This window comes from Poeciliopsis prolifica, unplaced genomic scaffold (assembly GCF_027474105.1).
Source record: "Poeciliopsis prolifica strain line A6 unplaced genomic scaffold, Auburn_PproV2 SCAFFOLD014, whole genome shotgun sequence".
Taxonomy (NCBI): Eukaryota; Metazoa; Chordata; class Actinopteri; order Cyprinodontiformes; family Poeciliidae; genus Poeciliopsis; species Poeciliopsis prolifica.
Window position 1 is genome coordinate 6,719,585 of NW_026562389.1, and position 25,989 is coordinate 6,745,573.

Sequence of the window (25,989 nt, forward strand, 5' to 3'; positions counted from 1 at the left end):
TGATTTTGAGGACAGTAACAAATATACCAGAAATATTCTTATGATATTTAGCAAATGGAAATAATTAAGTAATTTTAACTGACCAAAAACGAGAACTTTGGCCTGATTTGATTTCAGACAGTGAAGAAAAAACATTTCTTTCCCCCTCGATAGTAAATATATGGTTTTCATTTTTCAAAAAACAAACTCGTGTTTTCCAAAAATTAAAGTTCAAACAAGTCTTAAAACCTTCTTAAATGACTGAAGGACAAGCTGAGGTTTACAAACCCTGGGCTGATCACCTTGAGGGCCAAAGCAAAACACGCGAGTCCTCATGAGAGATGGTAGTGAGAGAACATCCTGGAGGATAACAGGAAGGAAAATAAAGACAAGGCTGCTGCTGTGTACTCAACACGTCCTCGTGGATCATTTATCTCTAGAATAGTTTTTACGTCAACCACAACAACGTGTGACCTGATCTGTTCCCCAAAAGTCCAAAGCCTTTCAGCTGTGGGTTTCACAGTCAAAACAGTGACGCAAAGACAGAGACACTTTTATTTATTTCCCAAGGTCTTATTCCTAAAGGGAGTGTCCCTGAATTCACAGAGCAGTTGTGCAAAGGCCTTGCTCTATTATTTGTTGTGTAACTGAGATTAAACAAATCCACACAAGGTGTACCAGACCTCCCAAATGAAGGACTTTGGCTTTACTGATGAACAGCCAGGTTTATTGAAATAAACTATAAGTATAAGCTATAAGAGCTGTAGTACAAACACAGACAGTGTAAGATTAAAAGTAATTTTTCTTGACATTTGTTTGTTTAACATTTACGTTACGTTATGCTGCTCTTGGCAGTTGGTGCCACAGCAACCACTAACGAACAGCACTTCCCCTTTTTCCTGCTTTCCTATTTATATTTAAAATCTGTGGAGAGACCAAATTATGGTTGCCAGGCAACCTAAATGAGTTTGAGAGGATTTACGGAAAAACATTGATGCCACAAAAAACTTGAGGGTACAACGTAGCCTAAAGGTGCTTCAACTCAATATTAAAACCCTAAACTGAGTATTTACACGTATTGATATTTACAAATATACAAAAACGTCCAAAATTTTTAATTTTACGTCCGTCCGTGACGTATGTAATGCGCCAGATCGACGGCATAAAGCTTACCGGAAATTGCCTGCCCTGTGAACAACCGTCCTGAACTGCGAACAGAGAAGTGCCGAGCAGAGCGTAGGCGGCTGTTAATGTTACTTCAATATTTGAAAGCATGAAATCTGAAAGGTTTTTTCACTTTCTCCGCCGCTATTGCTAAAACTTCAAGCAGACTACAAATAAAACGGCGCAGAAAATCGACGTCATCGTTCAGAGCTTCTTCTGATTGGCCAAGTTGAAATTTTACCGGAAGAATTCCAAAGGAGACGAAAGAAACCATTAAATTTTGCACATACTTGCAACTTTTATTTTTTTGCAAATACACTAGAAATGTTTACAAAAGCACTGTATAAACATTTGTGCAGTGTAAATTATCAAAACTAAAAATGAATATTACTTTGAAATCATTTTGCACCTAAAATGACAAAAAGATGGGGGATTGTCATCATCAGCAGCAAAACAAGTTAGTATAAGTCAAAGGAAATGTCTGTTAGAATATCAAAACTGAGAGAGGTGGTCGTTACAAATCAAAAGGTAAATCAGAGTAACAGAAGAATGGCACTAAATCAGCAAAGGAGGCTTCATTCATCTAACTGTTACACTTGGTCAAGATAATCAGCCTTCCAGAGGACCACTCCAGTTTGACGGAAATGTTAACCACTCAAACACAGCACCGTGTCACTAACTGGTCCATCCTTTACACTTTTGTTTTTTTACATTTTCAGTACAAATAAAAAAATTTGAAATGATCCGTCAGTGAAATAGGTGGACAAAAGGAAGGGCTAAATAATGCTACAGACAGAAGTTAAAGTAATACTACAACTTACAGAAACTCAAAAACTTAAATATTACTTGGCCCCTTTAAAGAAACAAAAAGAAACATTCACAATTTGTTTTATTTTTTCCTCACACAACTCCGTATTGCTTTGTCTTACATAACACTGAGATTTTTGCTTCTCGAAGAGCACTGATTACTTATGTTCTGCACCGTTTTTTTTTTTTTTTTTGAAAAAGAAAGCAACATCCATTATTTTTTCTTTTTAAATCCTTCGCCTTAGTGTAAAAAGGCACACACTCACACGTGCGTTCACACAACACTGTTGCAAATACTTCACATAAGTGGTGGCACAGTTCTTTTTTTTTTTTTAATTCCCTCCTTGTCAAAGTTAGGCGGTGGCGGTTTAGTGGCACAGCAGTTATCGCAGAGAGCAAACACAGCGCCCAGAGTGGATCGATTGGGGTTATCTTTGGTCGAGCCGGACTCATGGGTCAGCGGAGTGGAGTGCGGATCGGGTCGGTGTGTTTGAACAGGATGACTCGACTCCCTGGATTAAGGTTTTTCAGGAATATTAAGCAAGGTGAACGACTATGAACTGTGAGTTTGCACAAGGTGGTAGTTGGCTGCATGCATGGAGCGAGTGGATCTAACTTGAAAACATTGGCTTTTGGCTCAGAGGTTAAATAAATACTCAAAACTGTTCGCTCAGTACAAATAACCTTAAGAAACTGTCTTTTTGGGGAGGATTTTTGATGCATCTTTTGGAAAAAACAAAAAAAAAAACCAAAACATTCAGCTCTAATCTGAATTTTGTTGGATATATAATAGATGATGCAAGCATGGCTCAACCCCTTTTAAAGACATTTAAACAGACTATAGTAGCTCCCAAGATGATACATATGATATGCTCAGATCCTCTTTGTTTAAATACATGAGTGATTTCAATATGATAGATTTGGAAACAGTGATAACTAATCGCTAAGTTTAATAGATGGCAGCGAGCTTTGGGCTTTGTGCTCAAGTTGGCAACAGAAAAAAAAGCCTCCAGAGACCCAATGAGAGCACAAGGTGGTGAATACAAATACGAGTCCATAGGTCATGGCAACTTTAGCAGCAGTAACAAATATAAAAAATATCAAAAAGAAGACACTCCAACAGGTGTCTGAAAGCAGGTAACACAGAGACAAACCTTTGAAATGTGCTGAACACAAATGGACCACTTGAATTGAAACAATCAGGACAAATAAAGACAAATAAAACATTTCCAGGCAAAGTACAGGACTTTTTTTTTCAGGTTGACAGTTTTATGGCCTTAAATCCACTCCCTACCAGAGACCGCCGGAGGGAGTCTCGACAAATGTGGCGGACACACAGAGAAGACGCAAGACAAACAGTGATTCAAGTGCTGTGTGCTTAGTTTGCCTGAACGCCTGCAGCTCCTTGGCAAACTGAGTGAGTGCACAGCGGCGAGCGGCACGCCGGGGTCTGAACACACACGGCACCTGACAGTGTCTCTGACAAATCAGCTGCAAATACAAAAACAAAAGAAGAAAAGAAGATTCCCGCAATCCAAATTGTGCTTTTCATCTCTAATAAGTAGCATTAAGGACGAGGAGAAGCATCGACACCAGAGTAAAGTTAGTGTCTCTCGGCAAGCCTGCGACTGCCAGCTGGATTTGGTCAGAGGTATCTCAGTTAGTTCCCCTTTAAACATGTACAGTAGACGTGTTCCCAGCTTATCTGAATACGCTGAACCCTGGTAAGGCAGAAACAGGTTCAAGTCTCCCTTGTAAGTTAAGTTGGTGTTTTATTCCTTTTTTTTTTGATAATTTGTGAATATTTTTATGAATTTTGAAGTGAAGATGCCTCAAATCAGGGATTTTCACTCTAAATAGTGTTTTAAGGAAAGAAAACATGGGAAAAAAGAAGAGGGTCAAAATCACGAGTATTTCAGGTTTTATATTAAACTGTGCCTGCAATAGGAAAAAACAGTAGTCCATTTCATAAAGGCGCACACACAGATTCACTGACTCATACTGGAAGTGCAATGTGAATAACCTGCAGGTGCACTAACTTGTCTTGGAAAAAAGGCTCAGTTTTTTTTTTTATGCTTTCCTTACAAAATATACTAAGTTTACGTTTGCTTGCAAATCCTCCAACTCATCTGACTCCAGGAGGTTTTCCAGATTTTAAATCTGAAGGCTCAAAGTTTTCTCCTCTCACAGCACTGACAGAAAATGACTGTAACACCTGCTGTTGTTCGAGTTAAAGCGAAACACTGAGTTTCACCAGCGGCGTCTGCCCAGAGGGTCATGCATCTGTGTGCAACAGGGACGACTACGCTGAGTAAGTTTTTAATTTTCCCTTAGTAAAATTATGGAAAAAGCAATTTTTTTAATGATATTCCTGGTGGAACCCAACCATTCCCAGTTTGAAAAGTCCCGCTGTGTTCAAGGTCTGCCAGGACAGAGGTGTTTACGCATGGCGGGGGAGGGGTTGCGTTGTGTTGCAGTCCTGCAGGCAGGAGGATAGACGGCCAGAAGAGTGCTCAGGAAAAGGATCAATGTCTTTGTAGGCTAAACGATCTCCGGGATTTGTGTCGCACTGTGTCCTCCCCCACCCACATTAATGAAACAACCCACGGCCCTCTGGATCTCCACGTTTGGGGAGAGGAATCCTCAATCAACACTTCTGGGCCTCCACCGGAGACATGGCGATGTAGGAGCCGTTCTTCATCGGCTGGTTGGCCGGCTTTTCTGACGAGTCGTCCGGTTTGTCGTTGACTTGTGTGTAGGCGGTGTCGTCTTTCGCCGTCTAAGCAGGAAGAGTAACGTCAATGCAAAATAATAAGTAATGCTACCTTAATGTCCAGCCCTACTTTAAACATCAACATCAAAATGGGATCAAATGCTTTGACCTGAAATGTTTCACGGTAAAGTAAAAAAACAAATAAAATAAAATAGAAAAAAATGACAATGAAGGTGAGAAACAAACAAATGTTTTGATAAATGAACACAATTAGAAATGAAAATCCGCAACCAGAGATGCACCGAAAGAATGGCTGACAACTGGAATCAGTTAAAAGTGACCGATTATGCTTCCTTGAACAGGTTAGGAATAGGTTTATGGTCTATACAAAACATGTTCATCACTATCTGATCAAAATCATAATCAATATAGAGATTTTAGTCAGGTCAGTTTTGCCTATTTTGAGCTCCTCTCATAACGAGCCGTTTTAGGGTGTCTTGTTACTTTAAATCCAAATAAGCTGCTGCTGGCCACGCTCCCCACTCAACGTTTACACACACACACGAAGACAGCTGCAAACAGACACACAATTATACAACCATACATCTTTGAAAAGCAGAAGTGGAGCAGTCTTCACAACCAACAAGAATGCAGCAAGGATGGCAAGTCACTAATACATTTTGTTTTTTTTAAGCGCTTTGGGTATTTTCAGAAGCAGCAGACTCGAATGGAAGTATAAAAACATGCGAGAAGTGAATGTAGCATAACCAGTCTCCTTTAAGTTTTAGCTTGGCTCTGATTAGTGAACTAAAAAAATCCAATGTACTTCCAATCAGTGAAGGCACCATGCCTGAGCACCACCAGGTGTGTTCGCGGTCACTGAGGGAAAAGACTGAGAGTTAGCCGTTTTCAGTGCGAGTGATGACAGCCTTTTAAAAGGAAGCCATATTTTTTACACGTTGAGAAATGTCACTGGTTTATTCAGGCTGTGAGAAAATGAGAGAGAGCAAGACTTTCAGCAGACAACAGGAAGGCTTAGCAGAGAAACAGCAAAGTTGTTTTATTCTTTCCGTTAAGTGTTGAACCTCAGCCAGTCATGAAATATGACGGGTTTGGAAATGATGGCAGGTCTTTGAAAATCTCAATATTTTAGTAATACTAGCCATGCTAATCGCTAATATATGATGCTAAAGAGGTTTTAATGTATTTATGACAAATTAGTTTATCAATAAATTCACATCTTCTGAGTAATTCATTTATTTTAATTATTTAAAGTTCCCCTGTCTTATATTGTCTTTTAGGATTTGGGTAAAATCCGCATCAGCAGGTCGGAGCTTTTCCAAAACAATCAAACCAAAAAACAGCCACAAAATTCTCATCAGTGCATCCCTTTCAGAAAAGCCACACAAATGTTAAAAAATGAGAATAAAACCAAAGGGAAACTGAAGACTTACAGTGAAAGAATGAAAAGCCTCGGTAAAATCTATTCGTTTAACTTCATTCTAAAAACAGAAAGGACAAAAATAACGGGGGTTAAACAGAAAACTTAAATCATAACATGGTTAATAAAACATTGCAATTAAGCATTTAAGATAAAAGCCTCAAAAATTCCATGATTTAGGGAATAAACCAAGCTGCTTTGCATAGCAGGGCATGCAGCAAGATAAGAAAAAAAAATCCATCCTGATAAAGAAACTCGGCTGATAAATATTTTGTTTGAACTTTAACCTGGTTGTTTCTAGCATTGAAGCTAAGCTTGGAAAGGCAGGTGAGTCAGTCAACGTTGTTTCAGTTTTATGAGGTCATACTTGGTGAAAATGACCAAAACTCCCTCTGTGAAAATAAATTATCTTCATCTTATCATGCATCACACTGGGGTTGGTGTTCATCAGGGTCATTGTGTGTCCGGGTAGACATCCCTCAAACAAGCCAAGTAAATACTAGCCTTTGCCTTTTTTAAGTCGCTCATTTTATAATAAATGTTATTTTACAGTTTAATGCAAGATGACAGCAAATCGTCTGATAATCAAATTATAACATAAAAAAGAGAAAATCTTTTTAACAATTTTCCTCCAATATTTTTCTGATAATACTTTAGTGTGAAGGGCTTTTAATAACACATGAACAGATTACTATAAACATTTTTGAATCTTGTTTTTCTTCATTTTTCTTTCAAAAACATTTTATTACAAGATGAGACGTGGCGACTTGTGACGACACCAACTTGCACAACCTTCCAGCCAGTCACGTCACTAAACACCAGATTGTGAAATAAATCTAAAAAAAAAAAAAACCCCAGAAGGAATTGCTTTTCTTTTGTGGTGATTCATCCTTTTATGTCTCAGCCCTTTGCTTTAAACGTTGTGATGACACAATGATGAATGACGTTTTAATAGCAGTGGATGCCGCTACAGACAACAACCCTCATGAAGACACCACATGTTTGAAATCCAGTGGTCAGTACACTGCAAAAACACAAAATCTTACCAAGTATTTTTGGTCTTTACTTAGTTAATATCTTAGTACACTTGAAATAAGACTTTCCTTTATTATGAGTGAAATAATCTGCCAGTAGAACAAGTGTTTCCTTAACATTTAGGATTGTTTTACTTAAAACAAGTTTGTATAACTTGTACAAAGTTACTTGTAAGTTAGTTTTGTCTTAATTCAGGTGCACCAAGATATTTGCAATATTTTTTAAATATGTTGCCCATATTCTGCCTGATAACATTTTAATGGTCATCTGTTTTTATCACACTGGGTCAATTTTCTCTGTGGATGACCTAAAGCAGCCAGGAAACCCAAAGCACCCGAGAAGGACATAAAAGAGATGAAAGCAGCACTTCCAAATTCTTCTTTTCTTATCTGAATTAAAGTGAGGCTACAGTTCAAAACCACGTATCAGTCAGTGCTGGAGATAAGAGGGGGGCCATCAATCCTGAGGTCACTCTGGGTTGTTAACCTACAGCTGTGCAGACTCAAAGGGAACCGAGATGTTTTTCTTCCTGAATTTGTCAAAAAGTGCATTCACTGCTAGAAAACTTTACGAATAAAAAAACACCATGAAGCACTGCAGAAACAAAATTTTACTAAGTACTTTGGTTTTTAGAGGAAATATCTTAGTACACCTGAAAAGACAAAACTAACTTATGAGTAACTTTTCAGCAACATATACAAGCTTGTTTTAATTCAATAATTGTTTAAAATACTTAATTACTTTAACTTCAAATATGGGAAAAATGTCTGAACTGGAAAATGAGACAATGCCACAAAATCTCACAGGACATGAGAGTTAATCCTTACAATTAAGAATGCTTTTATCAACTTAAGAGGTATTTAAAAAATATGAAGTTACATTTATTTATTTTTAAAAATTATGATCTAATGTCAGCAAAACTGCTACTGCTAAAGACTCGAGTAGGCCATTAAATCTGGCAAAAATGTCTTGTAATAAGTTAAATAATGTGTCGGAGGAACTAGAACTTTTTTCATTAATATCAATGATTTATTTATATTAAACAAGCTCCAATATCTTGCTGAAAAGTTGCTTGCAAGTCAATTTTGTCTTATTTCAACAGTACTAAGGTATTTGCACTAGAAATCAGACAAACCATTTGGTAAGATTTCGTGGTTTTGCATTCAGGGCGGATCCTGCGACAAAAAGAAATGACTTCCAGCTGATGTTACTGTCTGACGGAAAGATCATCAGACTTTCACTGATGATCTATTTTGGTCTTTTGCTTGTGTCAGATCTCAATGAACTGAGACCTGCAAGAAATTCGCTCCTGGTCTGATGAAGGCCAGGTTCATATTTGAACCAAAAATAGTAATATTTTGTGTTTTTGCAGTGACTTCCTTTTAATACAGAATGCTAAAAACCTGCTCAAGCTGGCTTTACTTCCTACAAATCATGCAGTGAGTTAGTGAACGTGTGCAGAACTTGCAGCTGCTCAGCGCAGTTGGTGCAGAAATATGCAAAAATACAAAGTTATATGTACTTATCAGGTGGAGGCTATATTAGGGCCTTTGTAGATTAAAAAAAGAGCATAAAATTCTGCAAAAGAAATATTCAAGATATTTTGAAATTAAACTAAAAAATTTTTTTTCAATAAACTGAAACTTTTCTAGAAGAAAATACTAGTAAATTTCTGAGTTTGAAAAGTTTAAACTTTGCTAGACAAAACTCAAAATTTCAGAATTTCAAATATCCAAAATATTGGATAGAAATTTGGAAATTTAATTAAATTAAAAAACTTACAAAATTTTAGATTTTTTTAAATTAAAAAATTCCCAATTTATTTCCCCCCCAGAACACTTCTGAGATTAATCTAAAAAATTTTGATTTTTATTTTTAATTAAATTTAATCTCTAACTCAAAAATTTCCTAAGTTTTGCTGGAAAATTTCTGAAATCCATTTCAACATCTCAGATTGAAAAAAACCCAACTCAAATAAATGTTTTTTTAATCTACAATGGTGCTAATAGGCCGTGGTAGTTTCGCACTGTGAATTAATGTAAGCAGAAAGCTAAATAGCAGAGAAAGGCAGAACAAAGTTTCTGTTTCTTACCTTCTTCTGACGGTTCCTGCAGAACAACACAACAAGCACCAGCAGCAGGATGATCCCCAACCCCACAATGATCAGCGGGAAGTTTGAGACGAGAGTGAGGATGAGGAGCAGCGTCCTCATCTGAGACGCGGAGTCATCATCGATGGTTGCCGTCTACATTTGGAGAGAGAGAAAGTTGATGTTCGGTTCAGGCGACGTTACCAGAACGTCTGTGTTTCGTTTCTGAGAGTCTCACCTCGTTGACAAACATGATTGGAAAAATTGTCTCGTTGATGAACTTTGTTTTACTGAAAACAGATAGACGGAGGTTAGGAGGAACATCTGGATCAGCATGCTGCCTGAATGTTGACAGAGTGTTGCAACAGCAAAGTAGGTCAGAGTTCAACAGCGACACTTACGGGAAGCCCGGGACTCTCTTCAGGATGATGTTGAGCTGAGCTCTCTTACAGGCACGGATGGGAACTCCAGTAGTCTGCAAGAGAGCCAACAAGCATCTTCACTTTCTGATCATTTCTACAGAGAGAAACTGCCACAGGAAAACATCAACATTATGCTAATGATTTATTCAAACGGTATGATTTGAGGATTGAGAAAATGACAAAAAGTCTGAGCGAATCAGAGGCATAAACTGTTCAGGATGTGATACGGGACTGCTTTGTTAGTCTTGTTGGTTTATATTTGCAGGAAACTCCTGGCTATAATGAAGAGAGCTTGAAAATAAAATCGAAGTTTTTTTTCATACCAATTGATGTTTTTCTTGATTTCTTTTATAAAAGTGAAATTACAAATGATTTAAAAAGTGGCTTTTGTTTCAATCGTCAGAGTATTAGGCCTTGGCCAAGATAACTTGTATTTAATTACAATAGTCAAGATATTAGCAGAATAGAGACACAATTTTACCAGAAGAATGTATTAAAATCACAAGTAAAGTTGTTTTAATGAGGAAAAGAACTTGGATAAAAATGTTATTTGTTGGGAGTTTTAATAAAATTACTGCTTCACTCTCTTCATATTACAATTTTATTCTAGCAACACTGACTTTATTCGTTATTAAAAAAAAGATATAGTAGCATGACCCTTACATTTTAATCGCAGAGTTTACTTGAAATCAAAATCAAAATAAATAGAAGCTGTAAAATATGCTAGTCTAACAAAATGGCCACCTTGGCTATGCTGACATCAACCCGAACTATGGAAACCCTAAGAGTTAATTGCTGAATTAAAACAAAATTTTTTTATAAAAATCACTTAAATTTTCATAAACTAAAAATTAAAGATGAATGCATGTAAATGCAAACAATTTTACATGCATTTGTATTTGTCCTTTCATTACATGATGATCAAGTCAAAATAAAAAGATGACTCAAAATCACAATAAAAGCAGTGATCCTGATTCAGATATTATCATCAGTGGAGGTTTTAACTGTTTGCCGTACCGGCTGTAAGTCCAGGTACGTCTCGTGTTCCTCCTTGTTGGGGTTCAGCCCGTCGACGGCGTTGATGTACGACGGGTCAGCCTGGTAGAAGTGAGGGAACGAAACGACGATGGGAGCACCTGGAAAGAAACGAGATACGTTGCCGTTTCTTGGTGACGTTTGCAAAACAAATAAAGGTGAGAAAGAGAGGCATGTGAGATTTTTTACACCATGAACAAACGCTGATAGCTGAAGATGGAGTGTTCATAAAAGCTCATTTAAATAAGGAGGATTTTATTACAGGCTTTTATACTGACTACTTAAATTTTCCTACTTTACAGTGAAACCAATTCAACCTTACGAAGAAAGAGCCATTGGGTGCAATGAGCAACAGCTGCAGATAATGCACTAACATGTATCCCTGAGCGAGAAACAAGAGACAAATGCAGGAAACCAACCAATCCTCAGGATTTTGCATAAAGAAATTCAGCTGATTTGTTCATGGAAATGTGGCTCGGCTTTATTTTAATAATTCATTTTAAGGTTTTAATACCTATACAAAGTAGTTCAAAAAATTCTGTGATTTAAGTACAGAAAGTCTAAAAAACAAATTGAAAATGAGCGTTTAAGTGTCATTCGTTTTAGACACACCTCAAGCAAAAGAATCATAAAAATTTGTTACTGGGCGTTGAGTTAAATTTTAAACTGAATCAGAAGAATTTGACTCAAGTTCTCAGTGAGTCTCAAGATGCTGTTTATGATGTAAAATGCTTGATTTGCCCATAAAACTGCACTTTCTGTAGCTTCTGAAAATATGAATGAAACATATTATCAATTACCTTTTTTTTTTTTGCTTGTTAGTAACAACTTTTCTAAGGTTTAAATGCAAATTTAAAACATAAGTTACACCAGAATAAAAGCTTTATAGTGCCCTAATTTGTACCCCATCTTACTTTTTTACATTTTGGTAAATCTTATCCTTTGATTTTCCCCCCATTTAAGGAAGTAAAACTCCTCTCGCTCTGCTTTGTCGTCACTTCTACCAACTGCTCTCCCAGCTCACTGTAAAGGAACGCACCCACTATAATATATTACAGGTCATTTTCCTACTACTTTACTGCTTCAACACACCTGAATGAAATGAATGGTTCACTACCAGGCCTCTACAAAAGTCACATCTATGAAGTTACCAGTTGACAACATTTTCTCCCTTTTGTCTCAACCTTTATTACACTTGAGAAGTTTTGAGTTTTGTCTAAAATGAAAAATGTGTATATATTTTTTGTTGTATAGTTTTGGGTTCAAATCTGCTCTGATTATGTTATTTCCTAAAAAAATTTATTTTGTGAGTCTGTATATTCCAGTTAATTAATTACTAAATTAGTTGTTGATTATTTCAATAACTGATTCATTGTGATTGATTGCTTAAGCCCTATATGCAAGAATAAAAATGCAAAAATAAGCTGCAGGTATAATCAACAAGGTTAAAGGATCACAGCAGAGATTGTCTTTATTACAGCAATCCTACTGCACTTAATCAGTGCCATAAAACCTCCCTGCACAGTCAGCAGAGTTAATCTTTGAACCATTGTTGAGTCATATCTGATGAGCTCAAACATCGGGAATGTCGGCGACCAGGCGGAGGAAAAGGTCGCCGACTAAAAGAGTGGACATTTTGGAAGGGAACGGGGTAGGAAACTGTGTCATGGGGTCGGTTGTGAATAAAGGGTAGTGATGATAACTGGGTCACAGTGTGAGGTAACCGGTCGTGGTCGGGTCATACCTTCTCGACAGACGCTGACTTTCAGCACCCCGGTGCCAAGGCAGTCTCCCGCCGGCACGCAGAAGCCGGCGTTGGTGGGATTTTGCTTGGGGTTCATGAGGACGTCGTTGGGGGGGGCGAAGCGGTACGCCTGGATTCCCTTCACCTCCACGTCCTCCACATACGCCAGATGAATGGACCTGAGGAACGACAGCAGCGTTGTAAGAACTACTGAGCTGCTTTATCCTCAAGGGTTCTGAAACTTTGCTTTGGCTGCTAGGTGATGGGCAGAGCTCTGCTGGGGTTGCTAGGCTTGAATTCATTGGGGTTGCGAGGCGAGGGTCAGTGTGTGCTGATTCGTGATGTTACATTCAGAAGGTTTTCATAACTACTAATTTTCCAGACACCAAAAACCATTAATTAATTGCTAGACAACAGCTGGGAGGTTCTTTAAAGTAATCAGGTTGTTTTTAGAACCCAAATGGAAGTGCAAAAAAAAACTTGCCAAATGTGAATTTTGCACAATACACCTCATTTAAAAGCAAAGTCTCCAATTTTTTTCATACCACATCTGAATTTTTCTTTTATTTGCTTTTTAAAAAAAATCTTTTTACGGAAAATATTTTCAAACAGTGACTTTTATTTCAATCGTGCCCTCTGTAACTTGTACGACGATAAGAATATTGTCAACTTTGCGGGAAAAAAGGCAAAATTTTACCAGACGTTAAATTACACCAGGTAGTTTTACCAGTTCATTTATTTGAAATAGACTCAGTTGTTTGAATGAACGTATCAAAGTCTTACTACTGAAGATCACCTGATGCTGAAGTGTTACAAGATTAAGCATTTCTACAAACTATTATTTATAAAACTAATACCAAAGTATAACTTCACAAGATGCTCAATATTTTAAGTCACTTTAATTTTTTTTTGTGCGAGTCTCAGAAAAATTACTACTTTATTCTATTTAAACAAATCATGTCCGCCCGGGTCCATCCCTGTGGAAAAAAAACAAAACAAGACATTTTCCAAAAATAAACTCTCCAAAAGCCAAAAATTAATCTAATTGCTAAAATCAATTTATTTCCCAGCCGTGCTAAAATTAGAGCTACACTCTGCAGAACGACTGTTTACTGAATAATAAACCCTGATATCTCTTTCCTGGTGTTTGTACTTTGCTGCCAGTCTTATCATTAGTAGTAACAGCACATGTACTTATCAGTAAGTAAATGACTTCACTGGTATTTCCTTCCATGCCATAAACCTGAGCAGAAACTTTCAATCTCCCCTCTGCAAATTAGCAAAACAAACAAAGGTGAATACCGGCAGAGGTCAGCAGCGAAAATGTACAGCAGCTCGTTCCTGTCGATTAGCGGGTGGAAGACGGCGCCGTCCGTGCCGTTGATCATGTTGCTCTGATTGGACGACCACCATGACATTTTCCTGCAGGAGAGGGAAATAAAGCAAGTGTTTATGTTTACGTTGGAGTTCACAATTTTAAATAAAGTGATGGTCTGCTGTAGCAATTTTTATTCAGGTTATACAAATTATCTGCAGACTTAAAACTTTTAATCTCTGAAATTTCATGGAGATCAATACAAAAACATTTTATGACCTGTAAAATCATTTTCACTTTGTATTTAACAGTTATTTACACCAAAATAAATAGTTTTCTTTACTGAAAGTGGAGGTAGGAGGTGGTGCGTCACCTTCCTGTGTGAAAAGTTCTGAAAATGGAACATGCCAAATGTTTCCACCTAATCAAAAAGTGGTTTAAAAATCTCTAAAATTATGTGTTCTTGGGCTGCCAGTAAGTTTTCTGTTTGCTATTCTGATTAACTTTGATACCAAACAACTCCTTTGATTAGGAATGTTTCATTGAATCCATTGTCAGTACACGTTTCACTCAGGTTTCTCATTGCTGGCGCATCTTCTTCTGTCTTATCTTCCAGAATAAAGCACGCAAATAATCACCCTACATTAGAGTACAAGACATACTAAACATAAAATATTAACTACTCTGACAGAGCCAAACTTAAATGTTCTGAAATATGCCTTAAAAATACAAAGAAACAATTAGTGATTAACTTCATCCTGAAATCCCTACCATATGTTAATATATTTCCAAACTGCAAAGAAGCCTATTAATAAAATACATTTCTTTGAATTTATTTTCATTCTTTCCTGATTGTCTAATTATAACCACATAAAAATTTTTTTTAAAAGTAATCTTACAAAACATGGATAAAATAAGATAAATAGTCAACTGGACTTCGCTTGTTCATGCTGACTGAGTTAAAATTACACTTTCACCCACATTTGGGTCCCCAAACATCCACATTTCGCAATCCTTTTTAGCCTAAAAACCAAAGAGCAAAGGTTCTTGCCTCTGTGCGTTTTGAAACAAGGCAAACACGGATATCAGGAACGACGGGACGTTTTAGGAACATGCTGATAGAGGAGTTTCATATCATTCAGACCAAAAAGCGTGGCTCAACATGAAGGTTTACCTCAGGCCATTCCAGGTGTCAATCTTCCCATAATCCAAGTAGTTCTGCTCACCAGTGTGAAACACAAACTCTCCTTCATGAGTGCCGTTTTTCTGTGGAGAATCAGGAGGAAACAGTGTTGAGACATGTTGTGGTATGGAACAACAGAGAAGGAAGCAGTAGAAGTGCATCTGTCAGGAACGGTATTTATGACCCGTGACAAACAACTCTGTAAGGAGGGAAAAAAAAAAAAAAACATACTCCTTTGCATTTCCACTGACAGGTCTTTCAATGCAGGAACAACACATGCTTTTACAAGAGCAGCACTAATGTTTACAGCTATAAATTCTAATAATTTCATTGTGTTTACAATGTTAATTTTCCTGTTCGAACTGAAACATAACAGAAAACCGAACACAGTCATTTCCGTTCATTTTCCGATCAATTAGCGGAGCTCCATCTGCGTAACCCTTCAGAGTCATGTGCTTGATTATGTTACCGCTTGGGACAAACTGCAGACGCTGCTCTGTTCGATGGGAAGTACAAAATCTTCCATCAGCATCAGGAGATGCCTTTTCAAATGACATTACCACCAACTTCCCCTTTTTTTTGTATTTTCAGTAACTGAGCAACTGGCAAGGGATACATTTACAAAAACAAAGCAAAAAAAAAAAAAAAAAAAACCCTCACCTTCCACATTAGACCAAAGTATTCGTCCACATCTGGCTTAAGATTGTGGATCTTTGAGAGGAGAGGGTCCTTGAAGCCCCACAGAATCTCATGGACGGTGCGGGTCATAAAAATTTCAACGCCAAGGGAGCTTACATACATGGACACCATGGGCCGCACAAAAAAGCTGTAGGAGCTCATCTCATTCATCACCGCCTTGAAAAGACAGAATTCACATTAACACATGGAAAGAGAAGAACCCCCTGTTTGGAACATTCTGTAGTTTTAAGTTCCTGTTATTTGCTTGACTTGGTACATTTATAGTTTACATGTTTAAAACATAAAAATGTCACAACAAAGCAAACATGACGGTGTCATGAGGCGAGTTGACAGAAAACAAATGTCAGTCAAACCAAAGGACAATGAACTGGACACTTTGTCTTACCACATATGGGATGTTGACTGTCCTGATGATGTCGACCTCGGGGTCACCAGCTGACTTCTCAGGGACAAAGACAAAGGATTTGGGATTCAGGGCGTAAACCTTTGTGCCGTTTTCCACGAAAGTTACATTTTCCCTTGGCCGGTATTCCCTGGTGTGGACAGGACATCCGTTAATCAATGCAGACAATTCAACCACTTTGGCACAGAGTCACGTCCAGCTTAGCAGTGATCGGTGCTAGCCGGGAGAAACGTCTTCATGTCTTCTTAATCGTAAATTAAACAAGTTATTAACTAGGCCTGAAACGACTAATCTGATTCATTATGATGAACCAGTTCTTAAAATAATCGTCAACTAATTTAGTAATCAATTAATCGTTAGGTATAAAAAAACAAAGAAAAGGCCACTTACTGAAAAATCAACACGTTAAGCCTAAACAGTACAAAATATTCATACATTTTAATTTAAGATATAAAACACCTTAGTTCATATGATTGCATTTTAGACAGAAATGTTTATTTTCTTATTTTTAAAAAAATAACTGGATTATTTGTTTGTTTTCAGATATTTCTAATATTGTATTAAACAAGGTTAAGTGGTTAAATGAGAAAGTTGCAGAATGTGACAATTTTTTATTCAATTACTTAATCATCAGAATAATAATTGTAAGTTGCAGCCCTATTATTAATCCATTGGAAAAATGCTTTTCTCCTTTATACTTTTTCACATTTTGCTGTTTTTTTTAATTGAGATTCCGTGTGACAGACTAGCAAAACAATTTAAGGAGAAGAGGAAAAACATATTTTTAATCAACATTTTAACAAATAAATAAACTGTGGAGTAATTTGTGTTCAGCAGCCCTAAATTGATGATTTTTTACAACCATGTTCTACTGAAATTACAAATCCAAGTAGATTAAGAAATTCCACAGATTTATTAAATTTTTAACCTTTTTAGCAAAACAGCTCAATCTCAGTGAAACTAGATGAAGTTTTATATTATTTTTACTACTGCAAAGTATTGTCTGAATACGTTTGGAATGAAGTAATTATTTGGAAAATTGGTGTCACTTTCTTTCTCTGACATCTCTTCTGGGTCAGGATTATGTTTTGTGAGAAAGAAAATAAAAAAAAACACTTTTATAAATCTCTGTCACTGGCTATGAAACGTACCTGTAAGTGTAAGGGCCGACCTGTTTAACAGATGCCTTCCCTCCTGCCAAAAACTCCTCAGGATTGGTAACGTTGAAGAAATAATACTCCATGTAAACAGGTGGGGGTGGGTTCTTCCATGACTCAAACATCTGACTCTTCTCTGTCAAAGTAATTTCCTGTCAAGAAAAAAAGAAACATCACAATACTAACCAAATATTGGTTTCGAAGTGATGCTGTAAGCTTTTGGTTTTATCGTTGTCAAAGCTTTTCACTGGCAGGCGAAGAAAAAGGAAAGGCGAGCAAAATCTGACAGTGAATCTGAACAAAAACCAGTAAATACTTCAACTTCAGCAAGCCTGGACAAAATCCAGATTTGCATAGACACGACTGTAGTTGGAGCATAAGCCATTCAAAACTACGTGCGGAAAGTCACAAAACGCCCCCACAAAGTTAAGCTGTACGTCTCTCCAGGCGATTTCAAACGTGTTTAAGTTTAAATCGGGTGGAAAAAGTGAGAAAGAACCGGGCGATACAGTAATGTTTAACTTGAGCACTCAGCTGTGAAGCAGTGTGTTCGCTCATGGTGTCTGCTGACTGGAAAAGTAAACCAGCATCTGGGAGGATAGAAGTGATCCACTTCCGTTTCGTTCCCTCAGAGAAGTGCACTTCACAGAAGCCGCACATATTGTTTTCAGAGGAAATATAGCAAAAGGTGTGTCTAAAGCTTCCTGTTTGGGCAATGACTTTCACCATTTAAAGTGCTCTAATGGATGTTTTTTTGTATTTATTTCCCCCTTTGTTGCAAAGTTCTTCACTGGCTTATTTTTGTAAAATGAACAAAAAACTAAATTTAAATGAAAACATAAAAGTTTTGAAAACAGAAACAATATCTTTTTATCCCTACAAAACTCCTCGAATTAAAGACGCACCAATAATCAGAGACTGTTGGGTCAAATTGTCCATTGATCAGCTCTGATTGGCGACGCGCTCTAATAAAATACTCCCAACATTTTCATTCTTTTAACGCTATTATGTTTGATAATCTAGCAATTTCTTAAGTTTTTGTTGGGTTCAAAAGAAGTACCTCTTAAAGAAACGGTTACTATTCAATCTCTTCCATTGTGTCGAAAAATAAATAAAATAAAAATCTCCAATGATCGATCGGAGCATCTCGAGCTAAACTTTGATTTAAGAAAAAGCAGAAAAACAAGCTGACCAGACTGAACCACATCTTGGTTTAGGACGTTTTCAAACGTTTGAACAAGCGATTTTTAGTTTAGAATCAGCTCTTTAAAGGGAACTAGAGGTATTTAAAGAGCCGGACTCTCTGGAGTCTTGATGAGTCTGCTTCTTAATTAAAAAGCTGAAATGAAACCAGATAACATAAGAAGAAAAAGGTGTGACCATCAGCTGAGCGAGAACAAATTACTGCATTTTTTACTAAAGAGTAACAAGCCGCTGCTTTAGAAAAGGCCGTCCTGTTAACTGGCTGCTTCCCTGCAGGCAGCATTCAGGGAGCCTGAACGTGTGACTCCAGTCTGCATGAATCGCTGAGTTTGTCAACCTTGGAAAAGGTCTTTCAAAAAGTTTCGGGCGAAGGTGAAAGAACGGCGATTTATCAGGGAAAATCCTTCCTCTGTCACAAACAAGAACATGAAGCTGTGTTTCCAGTGAAGGAGAAATAGTTTAATTAGGTTGAAAGTTGAAAAAGACTTTAGCTGCATGACCTTGTGCTTCAAGGCTTCTTAACACCTCAGTGAAAAGGAGTGGCATGAATGGGCGTTTCTTTTTTCTTTTTTTTTCTTCCTCGTCTTTTTAGCTTTGTCACTTGAGCTGAACATTCATCTAAGCAGGATAAACAAGAAATTAGGTGACGTCTTTGTGGTGAAAATGATGCCCTCAGGGATGAGAAAAATGACAAATTCCTGCCGCCACTCCTCCTGTGCTGCTTTACTTTATGTAAAACCACATTCGGCCTCAGATTAGACGAGTTTTTGGAGTACGTTCAGCACATCTGGGGCAAGTCTGATTTATTTGGCGAAAGAGGATTAGCTACGCTGTCATTTCTTGTAACCACCAGCTGCATCAGAGTTGGATCCCCTGTTGATGAACTTTTCTCTTAATTTGGGTCCCACTGAGATGCTGCTGCCCTGATTTGGACCTAAATTTAACCCTGAGGTGTCTGAGGTGCAGAATCCAAGTTTCTGAAGTAGCAGAAACTTTAGCACTTTGATGCATGCTGAACAGAAGAGTGTGAGGTATTTTAAAGGGTCTGCAGCTGCTACTAACCCCACCCAACCAGGCTACAAATCCATCAGAATCATTCAGCTCTTATTTATACAACAGCAAAAACAAAAAGCAAGAAGTTCTGCACTTTTAGACGTAGAAAAACATGTCCTGTACAAAAGTAGAGGATGCCATTTTCTAATTTAAGTTTTTTTCCATGTGAAGACTTTGATTTAATGATTGCAGATTTGGACTGCGTCCTGGTAAATACCCACTGCAAAAAGAAAAAGAGCGAGAGTCGGTACTCCAGATTTGGCTGGAGTACTGACTCTCCAGCCAAATCTCACCCAATCTCCCTTCCCCCAAAGCTGCACACCTTCTCCCTCTATTTACCAAGACTTCTACTACTGCCTCCTGTAATCACTGAACTGAATTGAAATGAAGCCTCCATCTTCACCAGGGGTGCAGCCAAGTACACTATAAGCATTTCAATGGATAAACAGCTTTGATTAAATACAGAAATGCTTGAAATTACCTCCCCAGCCCCATTTTGGCGCCCCCTCTAGCAAGGCGCCCCTATGCATCGAATATAGTGAATTCCCACTTTTTGCGCCACTCATCCTCAGAAATGTTTCACAGGCTCACAAATGCCGTCAGAGGAATATCATACAACTTACACATCACGTTCCAGTCAATAAAAAGCAGAGATGAGCTTGATTGAGTCAAATATTGATATCAGGTGTTAAATATCCTCCATTATTCCCCTTCAGCATGGGGAGTTGTAGGGGGATTCCAACCACAATGTAAAAACAGAAACCATTCATTTAAACAGCTGTGGAGGTTTTTTGACTCCAAAATGATTTTTATTTCATTCCCGCTGCGATGGAGACAAACAACCACCAACAAAACCACCAGTAATGAGCCAAATTAGAGGATAATCAAGCCCTGGATGCAGCTGCTTGTTCATCCGTGACACTGAATGCAGCAATGATCCGTCACTGCAGACCGCAACATTTACAGAGACACATGGTCACGGTGACTGCTCACCTTTTTTAGCCGGCTGTTGATCATCGTTTGGAAGACTTGAGCCACGACCAGGGCGATCCCCACGATCAGGAGGTGAGCGCAGACGATGCCGGTGGCGTAAATCGCGCAGGATCTCCGAGTCATTATGCCGGTGTGAGGCTGGGGGGAAACTTCACTGAAGTCGACGAAAACTTCCAAAAATAAATACGTAAATGTATGTATTTGAAGAAGCACAGGTTGAGGAGATGGAGGACCGTGAAAGGGTCGGTTTCCGCCGTCTCCAGAGCAGCAGCTGCGGGTTTAAACTTCACTCTTCACCGGGGATGGCGGTGGCGTGAGGTCCTCCCGGTGAGGCTGAGGATTTTTAACTGTTGGCACTTCTTTCCTATAAACAAAAAAAAAAACTAACACAATTTAAACCCCTGGAGAAGAAGAGGAGGACCAAGCTGCTCGGAGACGGAGGTGAAATGAATCAGCGGCTCGCTGCTCATCGGGAGGTAGAAAAACGGCAGCCCACCTCCTCCCCTTCCTCTACGCAATAAGAAGCCAGTGAGACGAAAGCATAGACGTAGAATACTTAGATGCTACGCGAGGGTCCGGCCCGAACGTGAGGGGGCGGACATTTTGTGAGGGGCATAGGCCCGGAAAATGCTCCAGGAAGTGGTACAACTTTACGGAGCATCGTTTTTTTTTAAATTATTGTTTTGTCAGAATTTCGACAAGTTTATGAAAGTCTGAAAAACTTTTTAATATAATAATCAGAAAAAAATACAAAAACAAAACTTTGTGTGCAATTTTTCTAAATAACTCAGGTGCGAAGTTTTATAATTTTAGAGAACATCAAAACAAAATATTGAGAAACTACAACAAAAAAATAAAATAATAACAAACTAAACAACATCCTCAAGTGAGTGATGTAAAAATTACAAGAATTACATGTTGATTACTGTTGCTAAAATTAAATAGCAAATAGCTTGTGTTTGTATATTTTTAGAGGTAAATCATATTAATAATAATAATAATATCACAATTGATTTATGATAACTTTCAGGTTTCTTTTATTCAGACACTCTTGAATTATTACCAAAACCCAACTTGTCACTTACAATATGGCGAACGCGCTGACGTTTGGTTTCCTCTGAGCAGCGAACCCAACTCATGTAGCTTCTACTTCTGCACGTCTATAACGAGATGACTCGTTTGGGGCGTCTGCATGGGCGGTGTTTGTGCGTGTGTGTGTGTTTAAATAAAAGGGAATCAGTTGTAGAAATATGGTTTATAAGAACGATAAAGGAACAAGTCAACAGCAGACGCTTTAAAACATATTTCACCAGTTCATGCAAATGTTAATAACGGTGAATTATCTGCTGTGATGATCTGTTGATCCCGTTCTTCTTCCCGGGATTATGAATGAATTCGGTAGAGGCAGCGTGTGCTATCACATGGACTCTCTGTTGGTAGTAGCTGCCCTTACATTTTCACTCTTACATTATTATTATTATTATTATTTTCAGAGCTCAGACGCCACCAAACTCTTCATAACGGTTCACTCTGCTCGCTGGTAGGAAATGAGCCGTGAGCGCGGTCCGTTAGCTTTTATACAGAAACCGCTATCTCGCCTCATCACGTCGCCTCCTTAAATAGGCACCGCGTGCGAGATAATGTTCGATTCAAACAACCAACGGTCGTTCAGGCGAGCTCTGTGTCGGGCCTCTGATTGGCTGGCGCACTCACGGACCACCGTTCGAGGACCACCCACTCTGCGCTCTGATTGGTCGCATGGTGGTGAGAGTGATGTGAAACGCAATCGACTGATTTCAGGGCGGAGCTGCTATTAAGGGGGAACCAAAAACATGCTCTCCATCAGAAAAAAATAAAAATACGGATGTTTAGAGGCTTTATGAAACCACACATGGTGTTTCAGAGGAGAACAATAAAATGTGGACAATTTATGACCTACATTGTGCTCATAAGGAGTCTGAGGTCATCAGATAATGACAGACCTTGGGATAAGGTCATGAAGTCATTTATCCTTTACCTTGACAGGTATTTGACAGATGTGCCATTCAGTAATTGAGAAACTGATAACACTGCTATATCTTATAATATTTTCTTTTGATTCGCTAAGACTTTTGGGTTAATTAATATCACATTTGGAGATGGTTACAAATCAAGTTTTTAAGTAAAATGTTTTTCTCATCTAAGAAAAAATTACTGTTTTGTGGATATACACCTACATTTTAACACTATTCTGAATCAAAGTGCAACAAATCTGACAAGGTCCTTTAAAGCACATTATACTCACAAGGCCATCAGATAAAGCAAATAACAAATCCACAAATGTAACCTTGAGATAAGGAGCTAATCTTGTTGAGTTTAGAGATTTTAAAGGTGTCAACATTTAATGAAGTAATAAAAATTAAATCCCACTCACAGTGCAGTGTTAACAGATTCAGATTTATTGACGGGCAATTAATGTTACAGCAAGTATATATGTAAAAAAAAAAAAAGATTTAAAAAACTTTCAAACTATTTGTGGGTCAAGGCAAAAAATGAGCAAATCAATTTAAAATGAAGATTCAAACAAAAATCAAAGTTTCTTTGGGCATAATTTGTGATACAGCTAATTTAGGCCTAAGTCATTGCAAATCAAACTGCATCTCAGGAAGTCAAACAGCTGCATATTCATTAGAAGAGGAAGGCCTTCAGACATTGACAACAACAAATCATAAAAACCACAACCTTGAGATAAGCTGTTGGTCTCACAGTTTTACCTTGACTGCAATTTGAAAAGGTGGGAACTTAAACATCTGAGAAGCCAGTTTTACAATGTAATATCTCAAATGAGCTCAATAAAGACCTTATTTTTTAATAAAGTAATGTATTTTTATTTTACTAACTATTTAAATAATAAATTAGATCATTTTGGGGATGATGGGATTTTTTTCAATGAAAAATGTTTTTGTTTTTTTTAATTTATTTCCAGGTCTCCTTGAATCAAAATGTACCAAACCCTGGCTGATAAATAACAAAACCTGAATGTTTCAGTTTACTACCACAAAGACATGTTAAGGATTGTCATGTGGTGTATTCAAAAATGGAAGCACATTTGTTTTGCATAAATAAAACAACTCCTGCATATTTCTATGGGTGATTCACTCTGCTTTGCCAATGTTCGTCCCTTGAGAGTAAATCTACTTCCTGTTTTGAAATGCATCATCAAAACAATGTAACACAAAGACAGAAACTGCTGAACCGAAAAAATCTTTTGCACAACAAACACGGTGCTTTGCAGTATTTTCCTGCTGGTTCAATGACTATTGATTTTAGCCTGAAACATATTATATAGTGAGAAGTATAGATGCAAGTGTATGATGTGTTGTTTTCTACAATAACAAATGCAAAATGCCCATAAAATTTAACACTTCTTTGAATAGTCTTTATCATCTAAGATAGTGTTTCCTAACCCTGGTCCTCAAGTCACACTGCCCTGCATGTTTTAGGTATTTTCTTGCTTCAGTCCAGCTGATGTCAATTGATGACTGATTAACAGGCGTTTGTTGAACTGCAATCAGTTGAATCAGGCACATTAAAACAGGGAAACCTCTAAAACATGTAGGACAGTGTGCCTTGAGGACCAGGGTTGGAAAACACTGATCTAAACTGCTGCAGATAATTTTTTTGTTTTTGTTTCGAAGACAAACCATCGACTGTTCCAGCAAAACCAATCTGAAATGCATCAATGTTTCAGTCAGAAAAGGTCAAAGGGGAACTTTGCTCTAGGATTCTGTGGCACTCCAAGCATTTAGCTGGCAAATGGCTGAAACAAGACACTGGAAGCTGCAGGAACTACCACAATGTTTACAGGCAAACAACAGCTGCTTATCTCACGAGCAGACTTCTCCCCAGAATTCCAACTGATAAGATCCCGCAGCAAATCCCAAACAAGACAAGAAGGCTGAGTAAATCTGACTTCCTCCTGCAGTGAGTAGTCGCATAATCACCTCTCTGGCTGCATTTTCCTTCTGCAGAGAATCTAAGACAGTTTTTCACATCTCAGTGTGGGAGATTTGGTTCATTTGGGAACCAAAATTACAACATTGTTATATTTTTATCTGGTGCGGTTTGATTTCATGATGCATTTTGTCAAATGATCTAAGCTAATTGAAGAACCTGTTACCCTTCCTGGTGGTGCTGCATTGAAGACCAGTGAAAAACACAACATGAAAACCTCTGAAGAAGACACAGAGCAACTTCCTTCTTTATCTAAACGAAAATGGACGAGCATCAGATTTTAGCAGTTGCAAGATTTCCATTTTGTCTAAGGTAAAAGACCACAACCCATTTTACCCACATAGCGCGAGACACATATTTGTGTTTCGCGCACATATAGACATGTGTCTGTATACATATATACACATATTTGTGTCTCGCGCTATGTGGGTAAAATATATGTGTATTTACCCACATATAGCTACAGTTGGCTTCCTGCTTTTGGCCTAGTCAACTAGGCGTTCATGTGTGAATTCGAACCGCATCAGAGTTCACTTCAACAGAACTTACACCTAGGTTTTTAGACGGAGCAGAGTTCGGCTTTTGGTCCAGATCTGAGCAAAAAACAAACTGGATTTTCTAGGCGAACAAGCTGGAGTTTGTTTAAAGTGGACTAAACAGAGCTGGTGTGAATGCAACCCAAGTACCTCCAGTGAAAGCTCTCATATCTCACTGCTAATCGTTCATTTACTGTACTTCAGCAGCTGTGTTTCCATTAATCAAATCAGAAATAAATTTGCTTAATGAAAACGCGCTATGGTAATTAAAAAAAAAAAGTCAAATTTTTTGCGAAACCATTGTTGCTATAGGATGAGGTTTTGGCTGTATCGAAATAGATGCATTTTGCAAAACTGCAATGAAACACATTTTTCACATACAAGTCACATGATCAACAACTGCACGTGGAAATGGCAAAAATATGACAGGAAGTGGAAAGAAGATGATGGTTTGTTTTTTTTTTACAGAGAATGTGCAGCTCACAGCATCGCACATTTCATCAAAAGTTTTTTTATTGCAAAGTGTTGAAGCCATTGGTCTTCTGGAAAATCACCAACTGCAGTTTATTCAAAACTCTTCCAAGAGGTTCGGTGCCATGAATCACGATGTAGATGCTTACATCCGTCACTGCTATGATTTTTGATTTTTATTGACTTATCACGTGGCATTCTACATTAATTTCTTAATTATCGGAAACATAGCAATTGCAAAATTATGTTTTTTTAACATTAGCAGAATATCAACCAAGATTTGCGTATATTCGTAATGTAAATCCAGCTACTGTTGGTCAATGAGTCCAGCTATAAAAAGCACTTTGGACTGACTGAAAGGTGAACACGGTCATGCAGCTCCTGTTTCATAATCCATTCATAAATAAAGTTGGACAAAAGACCAAGGGTTTGTCTGAGGAAGTGATATACATCACATCATTTGATGTTGCTTGCTGGAAGGAAGTGACTGGGCTGGACTCTCACTATCAATGTAATTGAGTGTTAGCTCATTGTGCTAGGCCTTTTGGCGGTCC

At 37.9% G+C, this 25,989-nt stretch overlaps 1 protein-coding gene across 2 annotated transcripts; it reads right to left on the reverse strand.

Moving 5' to 3' along the window:
• Positions 1-1,416: 1,416 nt before the first annotated feature.
• Positions 1,417-20,871, reverse strand: scarb2a (scavenger receptor class B, member 2a). Of its 2 annotated transcripts, XM_055039267.1 has the most exons (13): positions 20,436-20,871; positions 17,181-17,338; positions 16,012-16,159; positions 15,588-15,782; positions 14,919-15,010; positions 13,732-13,851; positions 12,430-12,608; positions 10,668-10,786; positions 9,630-9,703; positions 9,467-9,518; positions 9,232-9,384; positions 6,118-6,165; positions 1,417-4,729 (listed from the first exon to the last, which is right to left on the reverse strand). In XM_055039267.1, exons 1-13 carry the CDS (start codon positions 20,556-20,558, stop codon positions 4,598-4,600), a joined length of 1,593 nt encoding a protein of 530 aa, XP_054895242.1. In that variant the 5' UTR covers positions 20,559-20,871; the 3' UTR covers positions 1,417-4,597. The 2 variants fall into 2 exon arrangements, with proteins under 2 accessions (XP_054895242.1, XP_054895243.1); XM_055039268.1 differs by lacking the exon at positions 6,118-6,165.
• Positions 20,872-25,989: the final 5,118 nt, after the last annotated feature.

What these genes read in the sequence shown, in the direction of transcription:
- scarb2a (XM_055039267.1), bottom strand. Translation starts at nt 20,558, where the DNA reads ATGACTCGGAGATCCTGCGCGATTTACGCCACCGGCATCGTCTGCGCT. An exon ending in ACTTTGGTCTAATGTGGAAG is followed by an intron (nt 15,011 to 15,587) that starts GTGAGGGTTTTT and finishes GATTCTCCACAG; the next exon opens with AAAAACGGCACTCATGAAGG. An exon ending in AGGCTTTTCATTCTTTCACT is followed by an intron (nt 4,730 to 6,117) that starts GTAAGTCTTCAG and finishes CTTCCTGCTTAG; the next exon opens with ACGGCGAAAGACGACACCGC.